Genomic DNA, 21,447 nt, shown 5'->3' with positions numbered 1-21,447 from the left:
ATATTGCCAACAATCGTCCTGCTTTGTCAGTGTTATATCAGTAAACCAGTGAGCATTGTTAGCATGCTAATTGCAAAATAACTCCACACCATTGCAAAGGAGGTAAATACTGTGAGCAGCAAAAATAGGGGCGGGGGGGGGGGTGCGACAAGGCGCCGGTCGTCGGCCGAGGGGACAAGGAGCATGTCACAAAATGCAAGCCACCTACAAATTAAAAGATAAATGTTAGTACAATTAATATAAATTTTATATTAAAACCCCTCTTAATGTTTTCATTTTAATAAAATTTGTAAAATTTTCTATCAAAAAATAAACTAGTAGCCCGCCATTGTTGATGTCAATAATTACACAATGCTCATGGGTGCTTAAGCCCATAAAATCAGTCACACCCAAGCGCCAGCAGAGGGCGACAAAAGTCCAAAAAACACAAGTAACAAGTGGACATTGCACTATGCTGTCATTTTAATCTGTTTGAGCGGGGCATGTGCGTTAATTGTGTCAAATATTTTAACGTGATTAATTAAAAAAATTAATTACTGCCAGTTAGCGCGATAATTTTGACAGCCTTAAAATATAGCGATCGCTTCTACACACATCCAAATGGTCCATTTCATTCAGGAGGATAAAATACCGCGTGTATTATGAAATAAACATGCTTTTCGTGTCACAGGCACTCTAAGCCTAATGTCAAAAATTCTGTACTTCCCTTAAATGTATTTGCGCACAAAAATATAATTATAAACTGAATCATTTACTGCCATTGACACCAACAGAAGTCAAATGTAACTGGACAGTCTGAGCTGGCAATGAATTATTATGGTTCAGTGTGGATTGGAAATCTGTCAGCCAATGAGTTGGGACAAGTGGAACGGCCTTCACCAATCCAACAAATCATTTTGCCAAATATTGCCAAACCAAACACGATGAAAGGCTAAAAATTGACATGTACCACAAGCCAATATTATAAACATCTAGGTAATGGAATCATGACGTCAATTTGACCAATGACAGAGCAGTGTGGTTAGTTCAAAGAGTGTCCAGACGTTCTGTTTTTTTTCATGGTGGTGTTGGCATCAGTGTAAATTTTCCTTCTGAGTAGACCTTCAACACGAGTTCAGTTGAGTTATGTCACCTAGCTAATGGAACGGAGGAGTATTTGTGAGACCATAACTATGGTTGACTTGTATCCAAAGCCATCAGTTCATACAACTAGTATTAGTAATTGGATACTAGTTCAAGGTGTAATACTTAGCTTGCAAGCCTTCTTGTATGATGTTGCCGTCAATGTTACGGACTATCTGGCGTGTGCTGCTGACAAGCGAGTAAGCAGGCGGGGATGAAGAGAATGTCTACTGACAGGCAGCAATGGCGCACTGTGAAATGTAAAATAAAGTCCCTCGTCATTACGGCACCAGCTTTCTGGCTCACAGACAGAGTTACACAGGCGAGCGCAGCGAGACGGCGATGATTACAGACAAACGAGCAAATAGGGTCTCCCCAAGCTCTCGCTCGCTGCCACATTGAACTCGTCGGAGGGGTTTTGAATTCTCACAAACGGTGGCGCTCAAAGCCAGATAGAAGGGAGGAATTAATTTTCATCTAATTGCTCGTCTGATTACCTGCAAACCAACCTCACGTGTACACTGACATCATTTCTCGTGTCGGACAGCGTACTTTCATATTCCAAGTTCAGCTGTAGGACAATGCTAAAAAACCACAAGTGCTCCTCAGCAATGCGAGATGATTGGAAACATATCGGAGGGGGCGTGGGGGGAGAAAAATGCCATATGGATGCAATATCCTGTCCGGGGTTACAGACGGCGCTCGACAGATTCTTGAAAATTCTTTCCCACTGACTTGAAAAGGCACACAGTATTTATCGCGCGTTGGCAGTGTTAATGTGTTGATGTTTGGGTTTCTTCCTTCTTTGGTGGTAACATCAGGGGTGAAAGTAGGCCAGAACGGTCAGGAACGCAGTTCCGGTATAAGATTCAGGGCCGGAACGCAGTTCCGGTATAAAATTCAGGGCCGGAACGCTGTTCCAGTATATGGTGCTTAGGTTATGAAAATATAATGGCAACCGTCAAAACGCTATGTAAAAGAAAAAAATACAAAGCTGCCGTGCATGCATTTCATCTCCAAGAGGAAAGCAATCTACCAATATCAGATTTACATACAGAAGTGTTTACAACAAGCATAATAAAGGGCTTGTGTAGCGTGATCCGTTTCCACCGATATTTATTATCTATTTTATGCCACGGACAGCATGGAGGTTTCCCCAGGTTATCTGAGTCTGACGATGACGAGTCACGTCAATGTGCGAACGCACGCAGCAAAGTAAAACGCATGGAGTCATTTATCAGTTCAATTGGCTGACATACTGACATGTGATCACCAGAGATAGTTAGCTCTGATTGGTTGAAATGTGAATGTTTTCTGAAACAGCAAAAAATAAATAGAAGTTTGTTGAATTAATGCAGTGCTTCTCAATTATTTTCTGTTACGCCCCCCCCAAGCAAGACGTAAATGTTTTGCGCCCCCCCCAAACTATCTGCCGCCACTGTAAATAGTATCATTTGTCTATAAAATTACTATCATAAATACGCATCTGCCTAACACTGTGTCCTTTTTTTCTAATAAAGAAAAAAAGTAACATAGATCAACTTATAATAAAGTAAAACTTTATTAACGTTGTTTTGTTTGTAACAGAGAAGACTTGACGAGCATCAATTTGCCTGAATTAAAAAAAAAAAAAAGTCAACGTTCAAACTGTAAAAATACACTCAAGGTACATTTTTGACCATTTGATACAGAAAAATGTAATAAAATCAGTAAATAATAACAAATTCGAATTGATTAGAAACATTCACTCATGAGGACAATATGCCAAAAAATTTGACCGAAAAAAACAAAAGTGAATAAAAGAAAAAAAAGAGTGTCCTTGGACAGAAGGACAGTTTTTATTTTTGCTGCTCACACTCCGTATTACCTCCTTTGCAATGGTGTGGAGTTATTTTGCAATGAGCATGCGATCAATGCTCACTGGTTTACTGATATACCACTGACAAAGCAGGACGATTGTTGGCAATATTCGGCACGTTTTCGCTGAAAAACAATCAAGCGGCTTATCAATGAGATTGGGGTCGAATGTCTTTAAGTGGCGTCTTAATTGATTTGGCTTCTGGCTGTCCGCTATAAATATTTTTGGACACAGTAAACAGTGGTCTTTCCTCATCACACACTGTATTAAAAGTCAAAGCTAAAAGGCAAACGGCACGAAAAAAGCGTATTCTCGGCAGCCAAGGTAGAACCGTAGGTGAGGGCGGTCGACGTGACGATCTCAAGCCGAAAATGGCACTTCTCGGGCGGCGACGTGAGAACCCGACAAGACCGTGGGTCGCTGCGTGAGTGAGTCCGGTCGGAAAACGGCTTTCGAAAACGGCGGCGGCGCACTGCTCTTCATATCTGTTTTCTGTGTGCTGAGTGCTCTTCCTTAGTTCAAAAATACTGAACGCACTCTGTAAATGAGAGCGCCACTGCCACCCACTGAGTGGATGTGCAAGTACACGTTATTCCAGTACGGCAAAAAAAAAAAAAAAAAAAGCATGTTCCCCGAGGACACATGCGCCCCCCCCTGGCATCGCTCTGCGCCCCCCCAGGGGGGCGCGCCCCACTATTTGAGAAGTACTGAATTAATGCAACAAAAAAAGGGCAATGCAACAGAAAATGGATCAATCTTTAAGAGCAAGGCAAGAGTTATGGAGGCATATTTATCATATTTTATCTGCTCTGATGGGGAGGTTCAGAACATCTTAGCTGTCAATGTGCACTTTGGACTTATATTTGTTCATTTATGTTAGGCTACTTATTCATTTCCTTATGATTTGAAAAAGTCAATGTTTGCACGATCTTCAAAATATTTTCCATTTCACTGCATAATATGTCATTTGTACTTATTTTTCTGAATGTATGTTACTTATATCTTTATTAGGGCTTTCAAATGATTAAAATTTTTAATCGAGGTAATCACAGCTTAAAAATTAACTAATCGTAATTAATCGCAATTCAAACCATCTATAAAATATGCCATATTTTTCTGTAAATTATTGTTGGAATGGAAAGATAAGACAGAAGACGGATATATGCATTCAACATCCTGTACATAAGTACTGTATTTGTTTATTATAACAATAAATCAACAAGATGGCATGAACATTATGAACATTCTGTTAAAGCGATCCATGGATAGAAAGAGTTGTAGTTCTTAAAAGATAAATGTAAGTACAAGTTATAGAAATTTTACATGAAAACCCCTCTTAATGTTTTTGTTTTAATAAAATTTATGAAATTTTCAATCAAAAAATAAACTAGTAGCTCGCCACTGTTGATGTCAATAATTACACAATGCTCATGGTGCTGATACCCATAAAATCAGTCACAGCCAAGCGCCAGCAGAGGGTGACAAAACAACAAAAAAACACAAGTAACAAGGGGACATGACACTGCTGTCATTTTAATCTGTTTGAGCGGGGCATGTGCGTTGTTGGCTGGGATAGGCTCCAGCACCTCCGCGACCCTCGTGAGGAAAAGCGGCATGGAAAATGAATGAATGATTTAAAAAATTAATTACCACCCGTTAACGCGATAATTTTGACAGCCCTAATCTTTAATATTAAAAAACACAACAAAAAGTAAATGTTTATATGAACTTCAACTTTAATATACATCCTGTTCTTAAGTAGTTAAAATTGAGATTTGGCATTTAGTATGTGAGGAAATGAGGGGGGGGGGGGGAAATTAGGAGATGGAGGTTGGGGTTATTGCTGTTTTTGTTAACTTTTATTTTGCAAATCATTAAAAAAAATACAATTTTGAATGAAAATCAGTTTTTGTATATGTTATACAAATAACTGACCAAAATAGTTTTCTTTGCATTTCAGTAGTTTTGAAATAAAGGAAAATAAATAAATAAAATTTCTGACACCGTGGCAACCTTCACGTCGAGGAGTTCCGGCAAGAAATTCGAACCATTTTCACCCTTGGGTAACATTCTGTTGTGACTGAAGTGAAGCTCAAACCTTGCGCAAATTTCCCTTTCAGATATGATTAGTTGTGGCTTTGGCCACCAAATATCATTTTTGTCAATTGTATGTGTGCGTGTTTGGCTGCCTTCCCATCCCGGATTATTAATTAAGTTTCATGAAAGCTGCATGCCTGACTTTCCAGATACGCGCTCTCAAAACTCACACGCTCTTCAAAGCCGCGGCGGTTCGCACCGTCAGGATGATGAGACGATTAAAGGGCCCGACGAGGCCTTTCAGCGCTCCGAAAATGCCTTCGGCAAGGCAAAGGTAGTCGCTTTGAAAGCGCTCGCACGCACGGACACGTACGGTACAAACGGTTCGGCTTTCAATTTAGCGCTTGGTTTTGATGATTTTACTTATTTATTTTTCCACCTCTGTCATGTTCCTCGCACGTTGCAATTCGCCTGAACTCATTGGCTGCCATTGACGGCGTTAGATTTAAACTGTGAGGACAAATGAATTGGACGTCTACTAGTAGGGGCAAAATCATCTAAATTGACAGTAGAAGGATGAAATAAAAACCACATGATTGGGCTATTATATCAGCGTCAGTGCCTCTGAAAGAGTTAATCAGTTGTCGTCCGTATATCAGGTTTGTTGTGTTTTCCAGGGGCAGCTTGAGCTGTATAATGCATGATGTTGTGTAATTCTTTCTGTTATATTCCCTCGAGATACTGGAGGTAAAGGGAATTTGTGAGTAGCAAGCACTGGTGGTTTTTTAACAAACTTCTGAGCGGTCTTACTAGTACTGGTACCTCAAATGTCTGCCAAAATTAGAGTGAGACATGAGGCGCAACGATAAATCAAAAATATAAACTCACATTTTTGCGTAGTTTTTGTCAGACAACCACATATTTTGAATGGTGTATAAATTAGGGCTGTCAAAATTATCGCGTTAACGGGCGGTAATTAATTTTTTAAATTAATCACGTTAAAATATTTGACGCAATTAACTCACATGCCCCGCTCAAACAGATTAAAATGACAGCACAGTGTCATGTCCACTTGTTACTTGTGTTTTTTGGGGTTTTGTCGCCCTCTGCTGATTGAAAATTTTACAAATTTTATTCAAAAGAAAACATTAAGAGGGGTTTAAATTAGGGCTGTCAAACGATTAACATTTTTAATCGAGTTAATTACAGCTTAAAAATTAATTAATTGTAATTAATCGCAATTCAAACCATCTATAAAATATGGCATATTTTTCTGTAAATTATTGTTGGAATGGAAAGATAAGACGAGATGGATATATATATTCAACATTCGGTACATAAGGACTGTATTTGTTTATTATAACAATAAATCAACAAGATGGCATTAACATTATTAACATTCTGTTAAAGTGATCCATGGATAGAAAGATTTGTAGTTCTTAAAAGATGAATATTAGTACAAGTTATAGAAATGTTATATTAAAACGCCTTTTAATGTTTTCGTTTTAATAAAATTTGTAAAATTTTCAATCAAAAAAATAAACTAGTAGCCCTATTCTGTCCTCAATGTGTGTGAGTACACAAATTGACAGATAGCGAACATAAGTTCCAAAAAGAAATCAGACGGTGTGGCAAAGTTGCATGGGCTTTACTGAAGTCATCTCTTTTTGACAGGAGCACGTTTCTTGTATTTTTGTAAAACTGAAAATAACAAGGCAATGTGTCAATAACTTGCATAAATCACAAAATAACATAAAATGTACACACACGTGTCCATTTGAGCAGTAGCACTAGCCAATTAGCTCACAAGCATCTAACAATGTAACTGCATTTCACCATATATGTGAACAAATTCAAATACACATCATCAATAACTATCCAATGCTCATGAATATAAACAAAGGAGGAATATAACTCACAAACGATGCATGTATTAGACACAAACAGTGTGATAGGGCTATGAGAACTGCCACTGAATACTGGATGCGGACGTTAGCTGGTCTGAATAGCACTGTCTATTAGTGTGAGTTCGCGTCGACATATAATCACGTCAGAAAAGCGCTCCGAAAGCCAAATAATCAGCTGCACTGAATCGCCAGCAAAGGGCGACATTACGCCAGATAACATATGCAAGTCACACCCAAGCGCCAGCAGAGGGCGGAAAAACTCCATAAAACACAATTAACAAGTTGGCCTTTCACTGTACTGACATTTAAATCTGTCTGAGCGGGCCTTGTGCGTTAATTGCGTCAAATATTTTAACGTGATTAATTTAAAAAATTAATTAACGCCCGTTAACGCGATAATTTTGACAGCCCTAGTTTAAATATAAAATTTCTATAACTTGTACTAACATTTATCTTTTAAAAACAAGTCTTTCTATCCATGGATCGCTTTAACAGAATGTTAATAATGTTAATTCCATCTTGTTGATTTATTGTTATAATAAACAAATACAGTACTTATGTACAGTATGTTGAATGTATATATCCGTCTTGTCTTTCCATTCCAACAATAATTTACAGAAAAATATGGCATATTTTAGAGATGGTTTGAATTGAATAGTATAAATATATTAGGGCTGTCAAATGATTAAAGTTTTCAATTGAGTTAATCCCATCTTAAAAATTAATTAATCGTAATTAATCGCAATTCAAACCATCTCTAAAATATGCCATATTTTTCTGTAAATTATTGTTGGAATGGAAAGATAAGACACAAGATGGATATATACATTCAACACACTGTACATAAGTACTGTATTTGTTTATTATAACAATAAATCAACAAGATGGCATTAACATTCTGTTAAAGTGATCCATGGATAGAAAGACTTGTACTTCTTAAAAGATACAGTGCCTTGCAAAAGTATTCGGCCCCCTTGAATCTTGCAACCTTTCGCCACATTTCAGGCTTCAAACATAAAGATATGAAATTTAATTTTTTTGTCAAGAATCAACAACAAGTGGGACACAATCGTGAAGTGGAACAACATTTATTGGATAATTTAAACTTTTTTAACAAATAAAAAACTGAAAAGTGGAGCGTGCAATATTATTCGGCCCCTTTACTTTCAGTGCAGCAAACTCACTCCAGAAGTTCAGTGAGGATCTCTGAATGATCCAATGTTGTCCTAAATGACCGATGATGATAAATAGAATCCACCTGTGTGTAATCAAGTCTCCGTATAAATGCACCTGCTCTGTGATAGTCTCAGGGTTCTGTTTAAAGTTCAGAGAGCATTATGAAAACCAAGGAACACACCAGGCAGGTCCGAGATACTGTTGTGGAGAAGTTTAAAGCCGGATTTGGATACAAAAAGATTTCTCAAGCTTTAAACATCTCAAGGAGCACTGTGCAAGCCATCATATTGAAATGGAAGGAGCAACAGACCACTGCAAATCTACCAAGACCCGGCCGTCCTTCCAAACTTTCTTCTCAAACAAGGAGAAAACTGATCAGAGATGCAGCCAAGAGGCCCATGATCACTCTGGATGAACTGCAGAGATCTACAGCTGAGGTGGGAGAGTGTCCATAGGACAACAATCAGTCGTACACTGCACAAATCTGGCCTTTATGGAAGAGTGGCAAGAAGAAAGCCATTTCTCAAAGATATCCATAAAAAGTCTCGTTTAAAGTTTGCCACAAGCCACCTGGGAGACACACCAAACATGTGGAAGAAGGTGCTCTGGTCAGATGAAACCAAAATTGAACTTTTTGGCCACAATGCAAAACGATATGTTTGCCGTAAAAGCAACACAGCTCATCACCCTGAACACACCATCCCCACTGTCAAACATGGTGGTGGCAGCATCATGGTTTGGGCCTGCTTTTCTTCAGCAGGGACAGGGAAGATGGTTAAAATTGACGGGAAGATGGATGCAGCCAAATACAGGAACATTCTGGCAGAAAACCTGTTGGTATCTGCACAAGACCTGAGACTGGAACGGAGATTTATCTTCCAACAGGACAATGATCCAAAACATAAAGCCAAATCTACAATGGAATGGTTAAAAAATAAACGTATCCAGATGTTAGAATGGCCAAGTCAAAGTCCAGACCTGAATCCAATCGAGAATCTGTGGAAAGAGCTGAAGACTGCTGTTCACAAACACTCTCCATCCAACCTCACTGAGCTCCAGCTGTTTTGCAAGGAAGAATGGGCAAGAATGTCAGTCTCTCGATGTGCAAAACTGATAGAAACATACCCCAAGCGACTTGCAGCTGTAATTGGAGCAAAAGGTGGCGCTACAAAGTATCACGCAAGGGGGCCGAATAATATTGCACGCCCCACTTTTCAGTTTTTTATTTGTTAAAAAAGTTTAAATTATCCAATAAATTTTGTTCCACTTCACGATTGTGTCCCACTTGTTGTTGATTCTTGACAAAAAAATTAAAATTTTATATCTTTGTTTGAAGCCTGGTGAAAGGTTGCAAGGTTCAAGGGGGCCGAATACTTTTGCAAGGCACTGTAAATGTTAGTACAAGTTATACTAATTTTATATTAAAACCCCCTCTTAATTTTTTCATTTTGATAAAATTTGTAAAATTTTAAATCAAAAAATAAATCAGTAGCTCGCCAATGTTGACGTCGCCGAGCGCTGACGTCACATGGGCTCCCTGCCGTTCTTCCGCAGTGTCTTTAACTACGTATGGTAGTGATTGAAAAACACCACAAGGTGTCAATGGCATGTTTTAAATTACCGTATGTTTCGGACTATAAGTCACACCCGAGTATAAGTCGCACCAGCCATAAAATGCCCAATGAAGAAGAAAAAAACATATACAAGTCGCACTGGAGTATAAGTCGCATTTTTGGGGGAAATTTACTTGATAAAATTCAACACATTGAACAGATATGTCATCTTGAAAGGCAATTTAAAATAAAAATACAATAGAGAACAACATGCTGAATAAGTGTACAGTATGATATAGTGTTACATGATGAATGAACAACGAAATGCGAACGTGGCCGGAATGTTAACGTAACATAGCTATTAAGAGTGATTCAGATAACTAGAGTATTAAAAAACATGCTAACAAGTTTACCAAACCATCAGTGTCACTCCAAAACACCAAAATAACATGTGAAATGATATAATAATGTGTTAATAATTTCACACATAAGTCACTCCAGAGTATAAGTAGCACCCCCAGCCAAACTATTAAAAAAACTGTGACTTATAGTCCGAAAAATAAGTACTTAGAAATCAAGCCCCAATGAGTGTCTTCTATCCCTCAACTGACGCCGTAGTTCCCTGTTTACTGGGCCATGAATTGTACCTCACGGTCATTTGAGTGCTAGCTTCACAAGACGAGACCTCTGATAGTTTGTATATTGTGACTAAATATTGCCATCCAGTGTATTTGTTGAACTAAACGAAACGTTTGAATAGAGTTTGACCAAACTCTGAGTAAGTTTTATGTGTATTCTGCATTGCTATTTTGATTGGGAATGCCATTTCTCTTTGCATTGTTGTTTAACTATGTGAGAATAGGGCCTCATTAATACATATTGAAGCGCTTTTCTTTTTGTGAACATTTTTTTTTTTTTTTTGAGATAGTATTTTTGTTGTGCTTTCACTAAATGCTACTTATATTTGTTGTGAAGGAGTTGCCGAAGCTTATGCTAATAAACTGCGCGGTCCAATGAACGCCTGTGTTCACTCGCTTTTTGTAATATTCTGATATAGAATTATCCGAGGCACCCTTAAGTGCACGCGGCGCCAATGTTGTTTACTCACATGAGGCAGTAGTGAGTTAGAGTTATGGCCTGCCGAGAGCCGTAAGCTGTGTTAATGTTGAAGCTAAATGTGCTAATAAAGAAACAAAGTGCCAGCACGTCCCGTGTGGTATACCTTTGTTAAGAAAAAGCACAAAACAAGACACTTTTGTCTGCCTCTAAGCTCTCATTATGCAAAAAACGGTGTCATTGTAATCTGTTTGTGACAATGCATGAGCGGGTCATTCTGCGCATGCGTTAAATGCGTCAAATATTTTAACGTGATTGATTAAAAGAATTGATTACCACCCGTTAATGCAATAAATTTGACAGCACTAATATATATATACATATATATTAGTGCTGCAATGATTAATCAATTAACTCGAGTAATTAGATTACTGCCTGCAATACTTCCTATTTTTCCGGGAGTGTTTCGGAGGATAAGGCGTATATTGTTTCTTTTGGCAATGCCATTGTATTTCTGGAATATTTTGTTACTTTTTAGCTCTTAAAAATCAAGAAATATATAATTGTGCTGCCCAAAACAGTGCGTTTCCTTATGCACTGCCTGACAGCCAGCTAACATTGTATGTCCTCCAATAAAACACAAGGCTGGTCTTTTCTTGTTTTTATATGAAGTAATTTGTTTAATCTTGTGAAACTAACAACGAAACATGTATTCATTCAACACAACTGCACAATACACGCCGGTATACAAATACAGTGGTACCTCAACATATGACCGCTTCAACACACGATCTTTTCGACATCCGACGAAAATTTTGACTCACCATTTGTTTCTACATCCGACGACATGCTCGAAATACAGTGATTTATGGCATCGTCACAGTTTGTTTCCCGCAAGACAGACGCACGGTGGGTTTTCTTTTGAGAGAAATCAACATGGGTTCCAAGAATGTTACCGCAGGTGGTGAAAAAAAACGGTTACGCTAACCATTGAAATGAAGATGGAAATGATAGAAAAATATGAGCGTGGAGTACGCGTCCGTGAACTGGCTCAACAATACCGCCGTAGAATATCTATGATCTCGACCATCCTCCTCCAACCTCCGTTTGCCAGGGTTTATAAGTTAACGTGACAGTTATTATTACTGTAACATCCCCAAAGAAATCGCCAGCTTCGTCAGGTTTTTAATAATTTATTTTAGAACTTGTGCAACACAACTCGCCCTCTGGTCGCCGCAGCTGACGCCAACAACAGAACATGAAAAGTGAAAGTAAAAACGCTAATGCACCTCTCTTACTCTGTCATTTCAGCCACGCGGTGCGTTCATGTACACCACACAAAACATATCCGCCTTATTAGAACCTGATTCGCTACATTATTACAGTTATTATTATTACTATCATTATATTATTATTCTGATTTTTATAATTTATTTGTTTTGCTCTGTGTAAATGCTATTTGCAATTGTAGCAGCAGTATTTATTTAGGATGTAGTGTAGGTTTTCGGGCAGTGGAACGAATTAATTGGTTTATAATGTATTCTTATGGGAAAATCCTGCTTGACATACGATCATTGAAGCCTAAGTTATGCTCCCGTGTTGCGGTGCAGCGCGGCGACTACGGCGTCATTTGACGGTTCTCCAGCCAGGTGACGAGTTGCTCTGTAATTCACCGCCAAGCATGTTTTGGGGCATGCTTGTTGATTTCCTCTTGTCTAGTTTAACGGAGAAAAAAAAAAACAATGCAAGATGGAACGCTTGAATGTGGATCTTCAGCTCATCAGCACTGAATAAATGTTGAGGCGCTGGCAACGCAGAAGACGGTTTCGAGGCGGTCTGTCCAACTTTTGATGCCGCTTAGAGAGTTTCAGCCTCGGGTGAAAACAAACTAGTTGTGGCGGCTAGCTTCAAACTGCCGTCGAGCACTGCGTCCAGCATTTTGTCCGAGGTCTGCAAAGCCCTCCAACCTGATTTGTTTGCCGTTCTACAACCAGCCAGTTGGAAGCCATAGCAGATTTCTAGCGTCTATGGAACTTCCCAAACTGTTGGAAGCCTTGATGTTAACGTTATCATAAAAGCATCGAGGCACTCTCAATCAGCGATGATGTATCGTGTGTGAACTGTCTGTTGTTGAAAATAAAACATCAGAACAACTCTTTTGACACCAAACCTGTGCTTTATTATTCATATACTTGAAGTGTGACACGTAAATAAGTCCCAGACTCACAGCAAACAGATGTACACAATAAATGATTAAAATGCGGCAACAAAAAATACGACATAAAGTGATAAAAAGTTGGCAGTTTTTGGCCGACTGGATCACCGCTTTGTGTGGCCACTTGATTCCGAACACACACGTCTTGGTGGTCCTTCCATTTTTTTTTTATTTAATCGCTGACCTTTCCATTTGGTAATTTTAATGATGTCTTGACGAGACTTGCTCTTGGTTGATACTCCAGTCGGCATGGTCCATTTTTGCGTGTACGATGGCGGTGATTTCGAGCTGAACCGGAAATAACAGTCCATTTCCGTCATGTCATCTGCTTCGACGTGACGCTAGGGTTTGAAATTTAATAGGACAGCGTCAGGCTACGACGCAGGGTCGTAAATCGTTTCTTCCTTGACGGCGCAGGTCTGGTGCGGAAGCTTAACTCGGCCTTAAGACTTACAAACAAGGTCCTGGAACAGATTAACTTCGTATGTACAGGTACCACTGTACCATGTAGCCACCGCACTTCACTTGAGCTGTAAGTGATAAGTGTAAGTGTTAGCTTCCATACAGCAGGACTTATTAACAAATGTTCCCCATAAAGACACATATACTGCATATTAAAAGGTTGGTAAAGATGCAAAATACTTACAGACATATAGTTTCCAAGGCAGAAACATAACAGTACGCACTCAACAGCGTCAATGTGACCAGCTGTGTACTGTAAAAATGAATGAGTATACGTTCCAAACTGCGTCACACGGTGGTTGCAGTGAATTATTATGACCAATTGGTGGCAGTAATGTACTGTAAAATTTTAACTGGCTCTAACCCCTGGCAACTCTAGTCAGCACAGTAGGTTTTTCTTTTAAATTATATATATACACTCACCGGCCACTTTATTAGGTACACCTGTCCAACTGCTCGTTAACACTTAATTTCTAATCAGCCAATCACATGGCGGCAACTCAGTGCATTTAGGCATGTAGACATGGTTTAAAACAATCTCCTGCAGTTCAAACCGAGCATCAGTATGGGGAAGAAAGGTGATTTGAGTGACTTTGAACGTGGCATGGTTGTTGGTGCCAGAAGGGCTGGTCTGAGTATTTCAGAAACTGCTGATCTACTGGGATTTTCACACACAAACATCTCTAGGGTTTACAGAGAATGGTCCGTAAAAGAAAAAATATCCAGTGAGCGGCAGTTCTGTGAGCGGAAATGCCTTGTTGATGCCAGAGGTCAGAGGAGAATGGCCAGACTGGTTCGAGCTGATAGAAAGGCAACAGTGACTCAAATAACCACTCGTTACAACCATGGTAGGCAGAAGAGCATATCTGAACACACAGTACGTCGAACTTTGAGGCAGATGGGCTACAGCAGCAGAAGAGCACGCCGGGTGCCACTCCTTTCAGCTAAGAACAGGAAACTGAGGCTACAATTTGCACAAGCTCATCGAAATTGGACAATAGAAGATTGGAAAAACGTTGCCTGGTCTGATGAGTCTCTATTTCTGCTGCGACATTCGGATGGTAGGGTCAGAATTTGACGTCAACAACATGAAAGCATGGATCCATCCTGCCTTGTATCAAAGGTTCAGGCTGGTGGTGGTGGTGTAATGGTGTGGGGAATATATACTTGGCACTCTTTGGGCCCCTTGGTACCAATTGAGCATCGTTGGAATGCCACAGCCTACCTGAGTATTGTTGCTGACCATGTCCATCCCTTTATGACCACAATGTACCCAACTTCTGATGGCTACTCTCAGCAGGATAATGCGCCATGTCATGAAGCTGGAATCATCTCAGACTGGTTTCTTAAACAGTTAATGAGTTCACTGTACTCAAATGGCCTCCACAGTCACCAGATCTCAATCCAATAGAGCATCTTTGGGATGTGGTGGAACGGGAGATTCGCATCATGGATGTGCAGCCGACAAATCTTCACCAACTGTGTGATGCCATCATGTCAGTATGGACCAAACTCTCTGAGGAATGCTTCCAGCACCTTGTTGAATTTATGCCACGAAGAATTGAGGCAGTTCTGAAGGCAAAAGGGGGTCCAACCCGTCACTAGCATGGTGTACCTAATAAAGTGGCCGGTGAATATATATATACATATATATATATATATATATATATATATATATAAACCCGATACTTTTCACCCCATTCCAATCCTCTGAAAAATGTTCTCATCAGCCTGATTTCCGATCACGTGATTTGATCGCGGCATCCCTAATTTTCCATGCTGAATGGAGGCCTACAATTATCAAATCCATCTAAGAACACTCCCAGAAACAAAGTGCAACTGTGTCAAATTTTGCAAAATCCGCTGAGCCGGCCCATAGTTCTATTTAAATATACTTGATATAGATTTTTTTTAAATTGCCATTATTTAAAAATGCTGTCCCTTTTTATAACACTACTTCAACCAGACCTTGCAGGAAGGAGAGTCACTCCCTCCTTCCGAGTCCAATGGATTGGACATCTATCGCAGCCAATAACTAACAGAGAGCCCAGACTCCAGTATGTTTCAGGGGAAAAAAACAACATTCCACTTCCGTCTGATAGCAGAATATTTGATGGCGTTCTTACTTATCATTCTAAGATGGACTGGCAACAAAGCTTTTAAGAGATGAAAAAAATATATATATAAAAAAATGTGGTAACACTTTACAATAAGGGTCCCTTACTTAACATTAGTTAATACATTTTTAGAAAATAATGTTTAAGTAACATTACAATAATTAATATGATTGGTTATCCAACATTTATTAATATATCAATTAACATGAGTAATGCATTAGTTAATGCATAACCAGACAGTAACTAATGGTTTGCTAAAATTAATAAAACATATAGGCTTAGGGTTAGGGTTAGGGTTTGTTAACTTAGCATTTATAATTTCTTAGTTAAGGGACACATGTGCTACACTTTACAATAAGGGTCCAAAAAACATTCAGTAATGGTTAATTAAGGTTAAGTTATACTTATGAGGTACGTTCACGTGAAATAATACCATACTTAAAGAGCATACGACACCAGAAAAAAAGTCTTAAATGGCATTATTATGTGAATTAGAATCATATTTTGAGACGATTCAACTATATACAACAATTTAGCAAAGCGCAGATGACGAGAAATTAGTCCTTTAATCTGCCGGTTAGCCACGCCTACAATTATAGGGCTTTAGCGTCCCCAACAGGTGGATGACGTCAGCGGTAGACTAGGCTCATCGGTTTTACTATTCAGCCCATTGAGGGGGAATTGTTCAGAACGAGGAAAACGAGACGAAGAGAGCTGCAAAATGTCATTGTTTCAGTCTCTTTACTCCCAATATTTTTACAGGATATTCTTTGTATCCAAGTATTTTTCCCCAATAGCTATATAAATGGCTTGAGAAGGACCAGTCAGCCCGTCGAGGGGGAACTATTCACAATGAGGAAAACGCGACGAAGAGAGCGGCAAAATGTCATTGTTTCTGTCTCTTTACTTCTATATTTTTACAGGATATTCTTTTTACCCAAGTACTCTCCCCAATTGCTAAATAAATGGCATGGTCATGACAAATAACTTGTGCTAAATGGAATATAAAATAATAAAAATCCATTTATTCAAGACGACATGGCAAAATTACTCCATAATGGTCAAAACAGTCGACTTTACCTTTACTGTCACACCTCCCGAACGATATTTTATGACACCTAAATCGGACATATGTCATTTCCCTTCCCCGGCTTCGGAGAATGTAAACAGACCAGAAGGAGTGACAGCTAGCCGACATGCTAACCCGAACCGAGGGATGTTTCAAAATCTTCGAAGTGGAAAATCACACATAACTAGCCTGGATTATTTGACATGACGACCAGGTTGTCGAGTTTCTTTGTGGATCGGCAAACCGCCCGGCGGAGAGCAATTTACAGTTCGTTCCCTGGAGGAGGGTGGCTGGAATTGTTGTGCAGCTACCGTGCTAACAGCTAACTGCTAATGAGCATGAGGATAGCTTTTTACATGCCTATCAATGATCAAACGTAAGTAGTCCTTTATTTAAAGGAATTTTATAGTGTTTACTTTGTAATCACTGTATTCGTATTTGACATAATACAAAACAAGATGTTTACTCACTCGTAAGTCCAATGGTCCCACAGTAAATACCCACGGTGAATGGGAACCTTTTGAAACTCCAAAAAGGCGCATACGCCTCTCCCGCATACAGAATGATTTTTCTGCAGCCGTTTGGCTGGCGTGATGCAAAAAATAAAAGTATTAATCCGCAAAATCAGCTGAATCCTTCGTCCTCATACACAACAGTACACTGTAGCGTGAAGAGGACGTCTTCTACCGTACACGTCACAGCGCCCTCCTCCTCAATGCGAGACCGAAGCCGGAAGTCACTCATTTTCCTGGCGCAGGATTCAAAAAACTAAATAAATATAGCGATCGCTTCCACACACATCCAAGCGGTCCATATCATTCAGGAGCATAAAATACCGCGTGTATTATGAAATAAACATGCTTTTTCGTGTCACAAGCACTTTAAGGTTAGGTTAGCAGCACCCAAGGACTCACAGAGCAATGTTTCTCATTTTAAAAATAACTTAATCACTTACTAGTACCAGTATACATTAATACCTACTTATTAGAGCACTAATGTATGTGTGAATTAATGTTAAATAATGTATAATATATATGTTATAACTTAACCTTAAGTATGGTGTTATTTCACGCGAAGGTACCTCATAAGTATTACTTAACCTTAATTACCTTTTTTTTTTTTTGAGCCTTATTTTAAAGTGTAGCACACGTATCCCTTAACTAAGAAATTATAAATGCTTATGTTCCCCCCTCTTTATTAACCATTACTGAATGCTTTTTGGATCCTTATTGTAAAGTGTAGCACATGTGTCCCTTAACTAAGAACTTATAAATGCTTAAGTTAACAAACCCTAATCCTAAACCCTAACCCTATATAGGCCTACATACATTTTTAATTTTACCAAACTATTAGTTACTGTCTGGTTATGCTTTAACTAATGGATTAATTAATGCATTAACTCATGTTAGTTAATATATTAATAAATGTTAGATAAGCAATTAATTATTGTAATGTTACTTCATGCATTTTAAGACGATAACTAATGTTTAACTAATGTATTAACTCATGTTAATTAAAATATTAATAAATGTTAGATAAGGGATTAAATGAATTATTGTCATGTTACTTAAACATGAGTTATTGTCTAAAAATGCATTAACTAATGTTAATTAAGGGACCCTTATTGTAAAGTGTTACCAAAAATGTATATGATGAACATCTAATAATAGCTGCTGCAGTGAATGTGGGTTCAGTCACAATACATAAAGACAACAAATGTGTCAAAAAGCTTTCAAGGAGCCCCACTCCTCCAGTTTTCTGTTTTTCATTCTTTGTTCGCCTCTCTCTCATCAGCCGCGACGGGGCCCCCCGAGGGACGAGTGCCACCACTCACGTCCCTGGCACGAGAAGACAGGCGGGTCCGTATCCTTGGTGATGGCTCTGTGTTACCGTGGTGACAGGTGTGTCCGCTCGGAGCGGGACGGCAGTTTTTGTCAGTAAGTCTTTGGAGTCCAAAGGTTGGCTTTGTTCATTGCAGCCAGCGGTGCGTTCAGTGACACTTGTTTCTACAGTGTGTTGTGTGTCTGTTGCTGCCTGTCAGACCAAGATGATCAAGTCGGGGGAAGAAAGTGGAAATAAAGAGAGTTAGTGTCAGAAGTAAGATATCTGGCAGTGAGGCCGTTTGTGACGCACAGTTGGAAGGACCCCAAAGACTGAGGTAGTGTTGAGGTTAGCTGAATGGATCAGTGTTGAAATCCAGTGACAATGGGAGACCCTCCGATTAGTACAATGAATTGGCAGTGGTTTTTCGGAAGTATTTTGAGTGCAAACGCTGATTAATTGCAGAAATGTTATTTTTTGGGGGGTGAAAAATGTAAAAGATACAAAAAGTCGCACCATTTTCTTCATAGGAACAAATTTGGTATGCGACAAACAATGACTTTGAATTCTACTAATTGACTCATATATAAATCATTCTATTAACTCTTGGTTAAGATTTTTGATTTGAATATGAAAATTATGGCACTATTTAACTATCATTCTTTTCAAGCAAAAAGTTGACGCTGGCAAATATCTCATTCTGATTAATTACTAAATTATTCAATCTGATTTTACGTTTTCAGTTTTTGTTTTTAAATTGGAAAATTCAGAGAGGTTTTTGTTTTTTCTTTTTTTAAAGATAAAAATAAAAACATATATATAAAAAGAATTTTGAAAAATAGAAACATTTACTGTCGAGAGGTTCAGAAAATGTATTGGGCCAATTTTTAGATCAATGTAGTGAAACACTTAACCGAGTATCAAAATAGTTGATGGTTAATTTTAGGGCTGAACGATATTTGAATAAACTGACATTGCGACTTTTTGGGGGTTTACGATATCTTGTGATACACAGTATATTGCCATATTAAAACTACAAGAATTCTCACCAGATGACTTGAATAGCTCTGTTTGAGGAAAACTTTCGTGGATCACTATGACCACATTGCATTCATTAAAGATGTCCCGATCCGATCACATGATCAGAAATCAGGCTGATTGTGCCATTTTTAAGAGGATGGGAATCGGGTGAAAATGATCGTGTTTTTTATTGAAAAAAAATATATTTGTTTTTGCCTCATGCTCATACAGCCTCTCACCTGCCCCCCTGCTTGGCAGTGAGACCAAAGTGTTTGATACTTAACATTAATGATGATTGACAGGTTTGTTGTTTTGATCTGGCCTGTGAAGCCTCGGTAGTTCTACGATCAAAGGCACAAATGAGTTAATCATCGTTAAGCTTGGTACACATTCTGAGGTAGGGGTGAGTAAAATATCGATATGGTGATATATCGTGATGCTTTGCATCCCAAAAGGTTATCGATATGCCCATGCCAAGAACCTAGATATCGTTTTAAAAAGTTGTCAATATTTAAAAATGGGAATCAACAATTTTCTACCAAAATCTTCCACCATGCGAGTGTCTCAATAACTGTATGGCTGCCATTGATGGCGCTCAACGCCCAATCCATGAAGACTGGGAAGGATGAATGAACGTTTGTTCATTCGAAATTAGAGCATTCACAGTAATTTTCCAATTTTGGGGGCATTTACGGGTCACTTTCCGTCATTTTAGGGCATTACAGGTCACTTCCTGTTCTGTAACCCAAAAATCAACACAAAGTGACCCATAAAATGCTCCCAAATCAACAGGAAGCCGCCCTGAAATACTCCGAAATCATCGTTATCGTGAGCGTTGTATCGCAAATCGTATTGTGTCGTGAGGTACCAAGAGGTTCCCACTCCTAGTCTGAAGTGTGCTTTGGCAATGAAAAAGTGAGAGGCTGTTTTTAGCAGCGTGAGTGTAAAAGTAAAGTGGTATCTGCTCGGGACTCGGAATTGGCAGATTCTTAAGATTAGGTGACTAGGACTTTGGTGCAAAATATGCGATCGGGATATCCCGAGTATTCATATAATACAGTTTAATCCAGGCTAAAGGGGTTTATCTGTGAATTATGAACATTGGTCCGTATAAAAGGGATCTAGAAAGCCATGTGTCTGCACAACTGCTGCTTTTATGAAGACTAATGAAAGTTTAAAAAAAAAAAAAAAAAGTTTTTTTTTTTCCTTTTGTTGGGTCTAAAACACCTTCAATTTAGCTGTTGACCACGAGCGAGGTGACAAAGGCAGGACACAAGGAGGCAGGAGTCAGAGAGTAGACTTTACCAACCGCAGTTTGGGGAGAGGTCTGAGATCGGGCAACGTGACTAAGAGCGTCTCATCGAAGTCTCTCTCAGAACTCCCCGCGCTGCTGACTTTTATTGAGGGCTTGTTGCTGGGCAGAATATAGTTACAACACTGTTGTCCGACGTGGCAGTTTCGATCGGGCAGGTTCCTTATTCTAGCCATTAATTAAATTAACAGTCACACTCATTGATTAAATTAACAGTCACACTCTTGAGCGAGCAAGATCACTTTGTTTTGAACACACATTTGCACTCGAAGTAGCTTGGTGGAAAAGTACTGAGACATTGTGTGATGAATCAACATATTTGTTTGTATCTATCAGCAGAATGTGAGCAATTGCCAGTAATAAAAATGTAAGCACATGATTATGGGCTAAAACTGTATTCCTCATAATAGCTTGGGAGAGCGCGTATAATAGCTGTGGGAGAGCAAACTTGTATAACCCGCAGAGTATAATGGTCATACAATCAAGCATATCTTACACCTTTGAAAGTTCATGTATGAAATTTAAAGAAACACAAACACTAAGGATGTTTTCACTATGATTATAATTCGATCATTTGATACCAGTCCCTCCCAGTTCCGATGGATTGGACATCTATCGGCATCAATGGCAGCCACTAATAAATTGTGGCGTGCCCACTGTTTTTTTTCCCCCCACTGTTTCGACATCCACATGGCTTATCTCGTAGACAGCATTACTGTACT

At 39.0% G+C, this 21,447-nt stretch overlaps 1 protein-coding gene across 8 annotated transcripts in view; it reads left to right on the top strand.

Moving 5' to 3' along the window:
- cep112 (centrosomal protein 112) overlaps positions 1–21,447 on the top strand; it is a 295,686-nt gene that overhangs the window by 163,787 nt on the left and 110,452 nt on the right. The window contains exons 21-22 of one of the 8 annotated variants that reach the window (XR_009060878.1): positions 18,367–18,509; positions 18,585–18,730. The exons of 4 other annotated variants lie outside the window; for them this stretch is intronic. Coding sequence is in view for 3 of the 4 variants with exons in the window: in XM_057817534.1 (XP_057673517.1) it covers positions 18,367–18,513 (147 nt within the window). In the remaining variant the exon portion in view is untranslated. Of the gene's footprint in view, positions 1–18,366; positions 18,557–18,584; positions 18,731–21,447 lie in introns of all 8 variants that reach the window. 3 more of the 8 variants (XM_057817535.1, XM_057817533.1, XM_057817534.1) reach the window with 3 other exon arrangements.

Source organism: Corythoichthys intestinalis, chromosome 16, assembly GCF_030265065.1.
Source record: "Corythoichthys intestinalis isolate RoL2023-P3 chromosome 16, ASM3026506v1, whole genome shotgun sequence".
Classification (NCBI taxonomy): domain Eukaryota; kingdom Metazoa; phylum Chordata; class Actinopteri; order Syngnathiformes; family Syngnathidae; genus Corythoichthys; species Corythoichthys intestinalis.
This window is presented reverse-complemented; position numbering and strand designations above follow the sequence as displayed.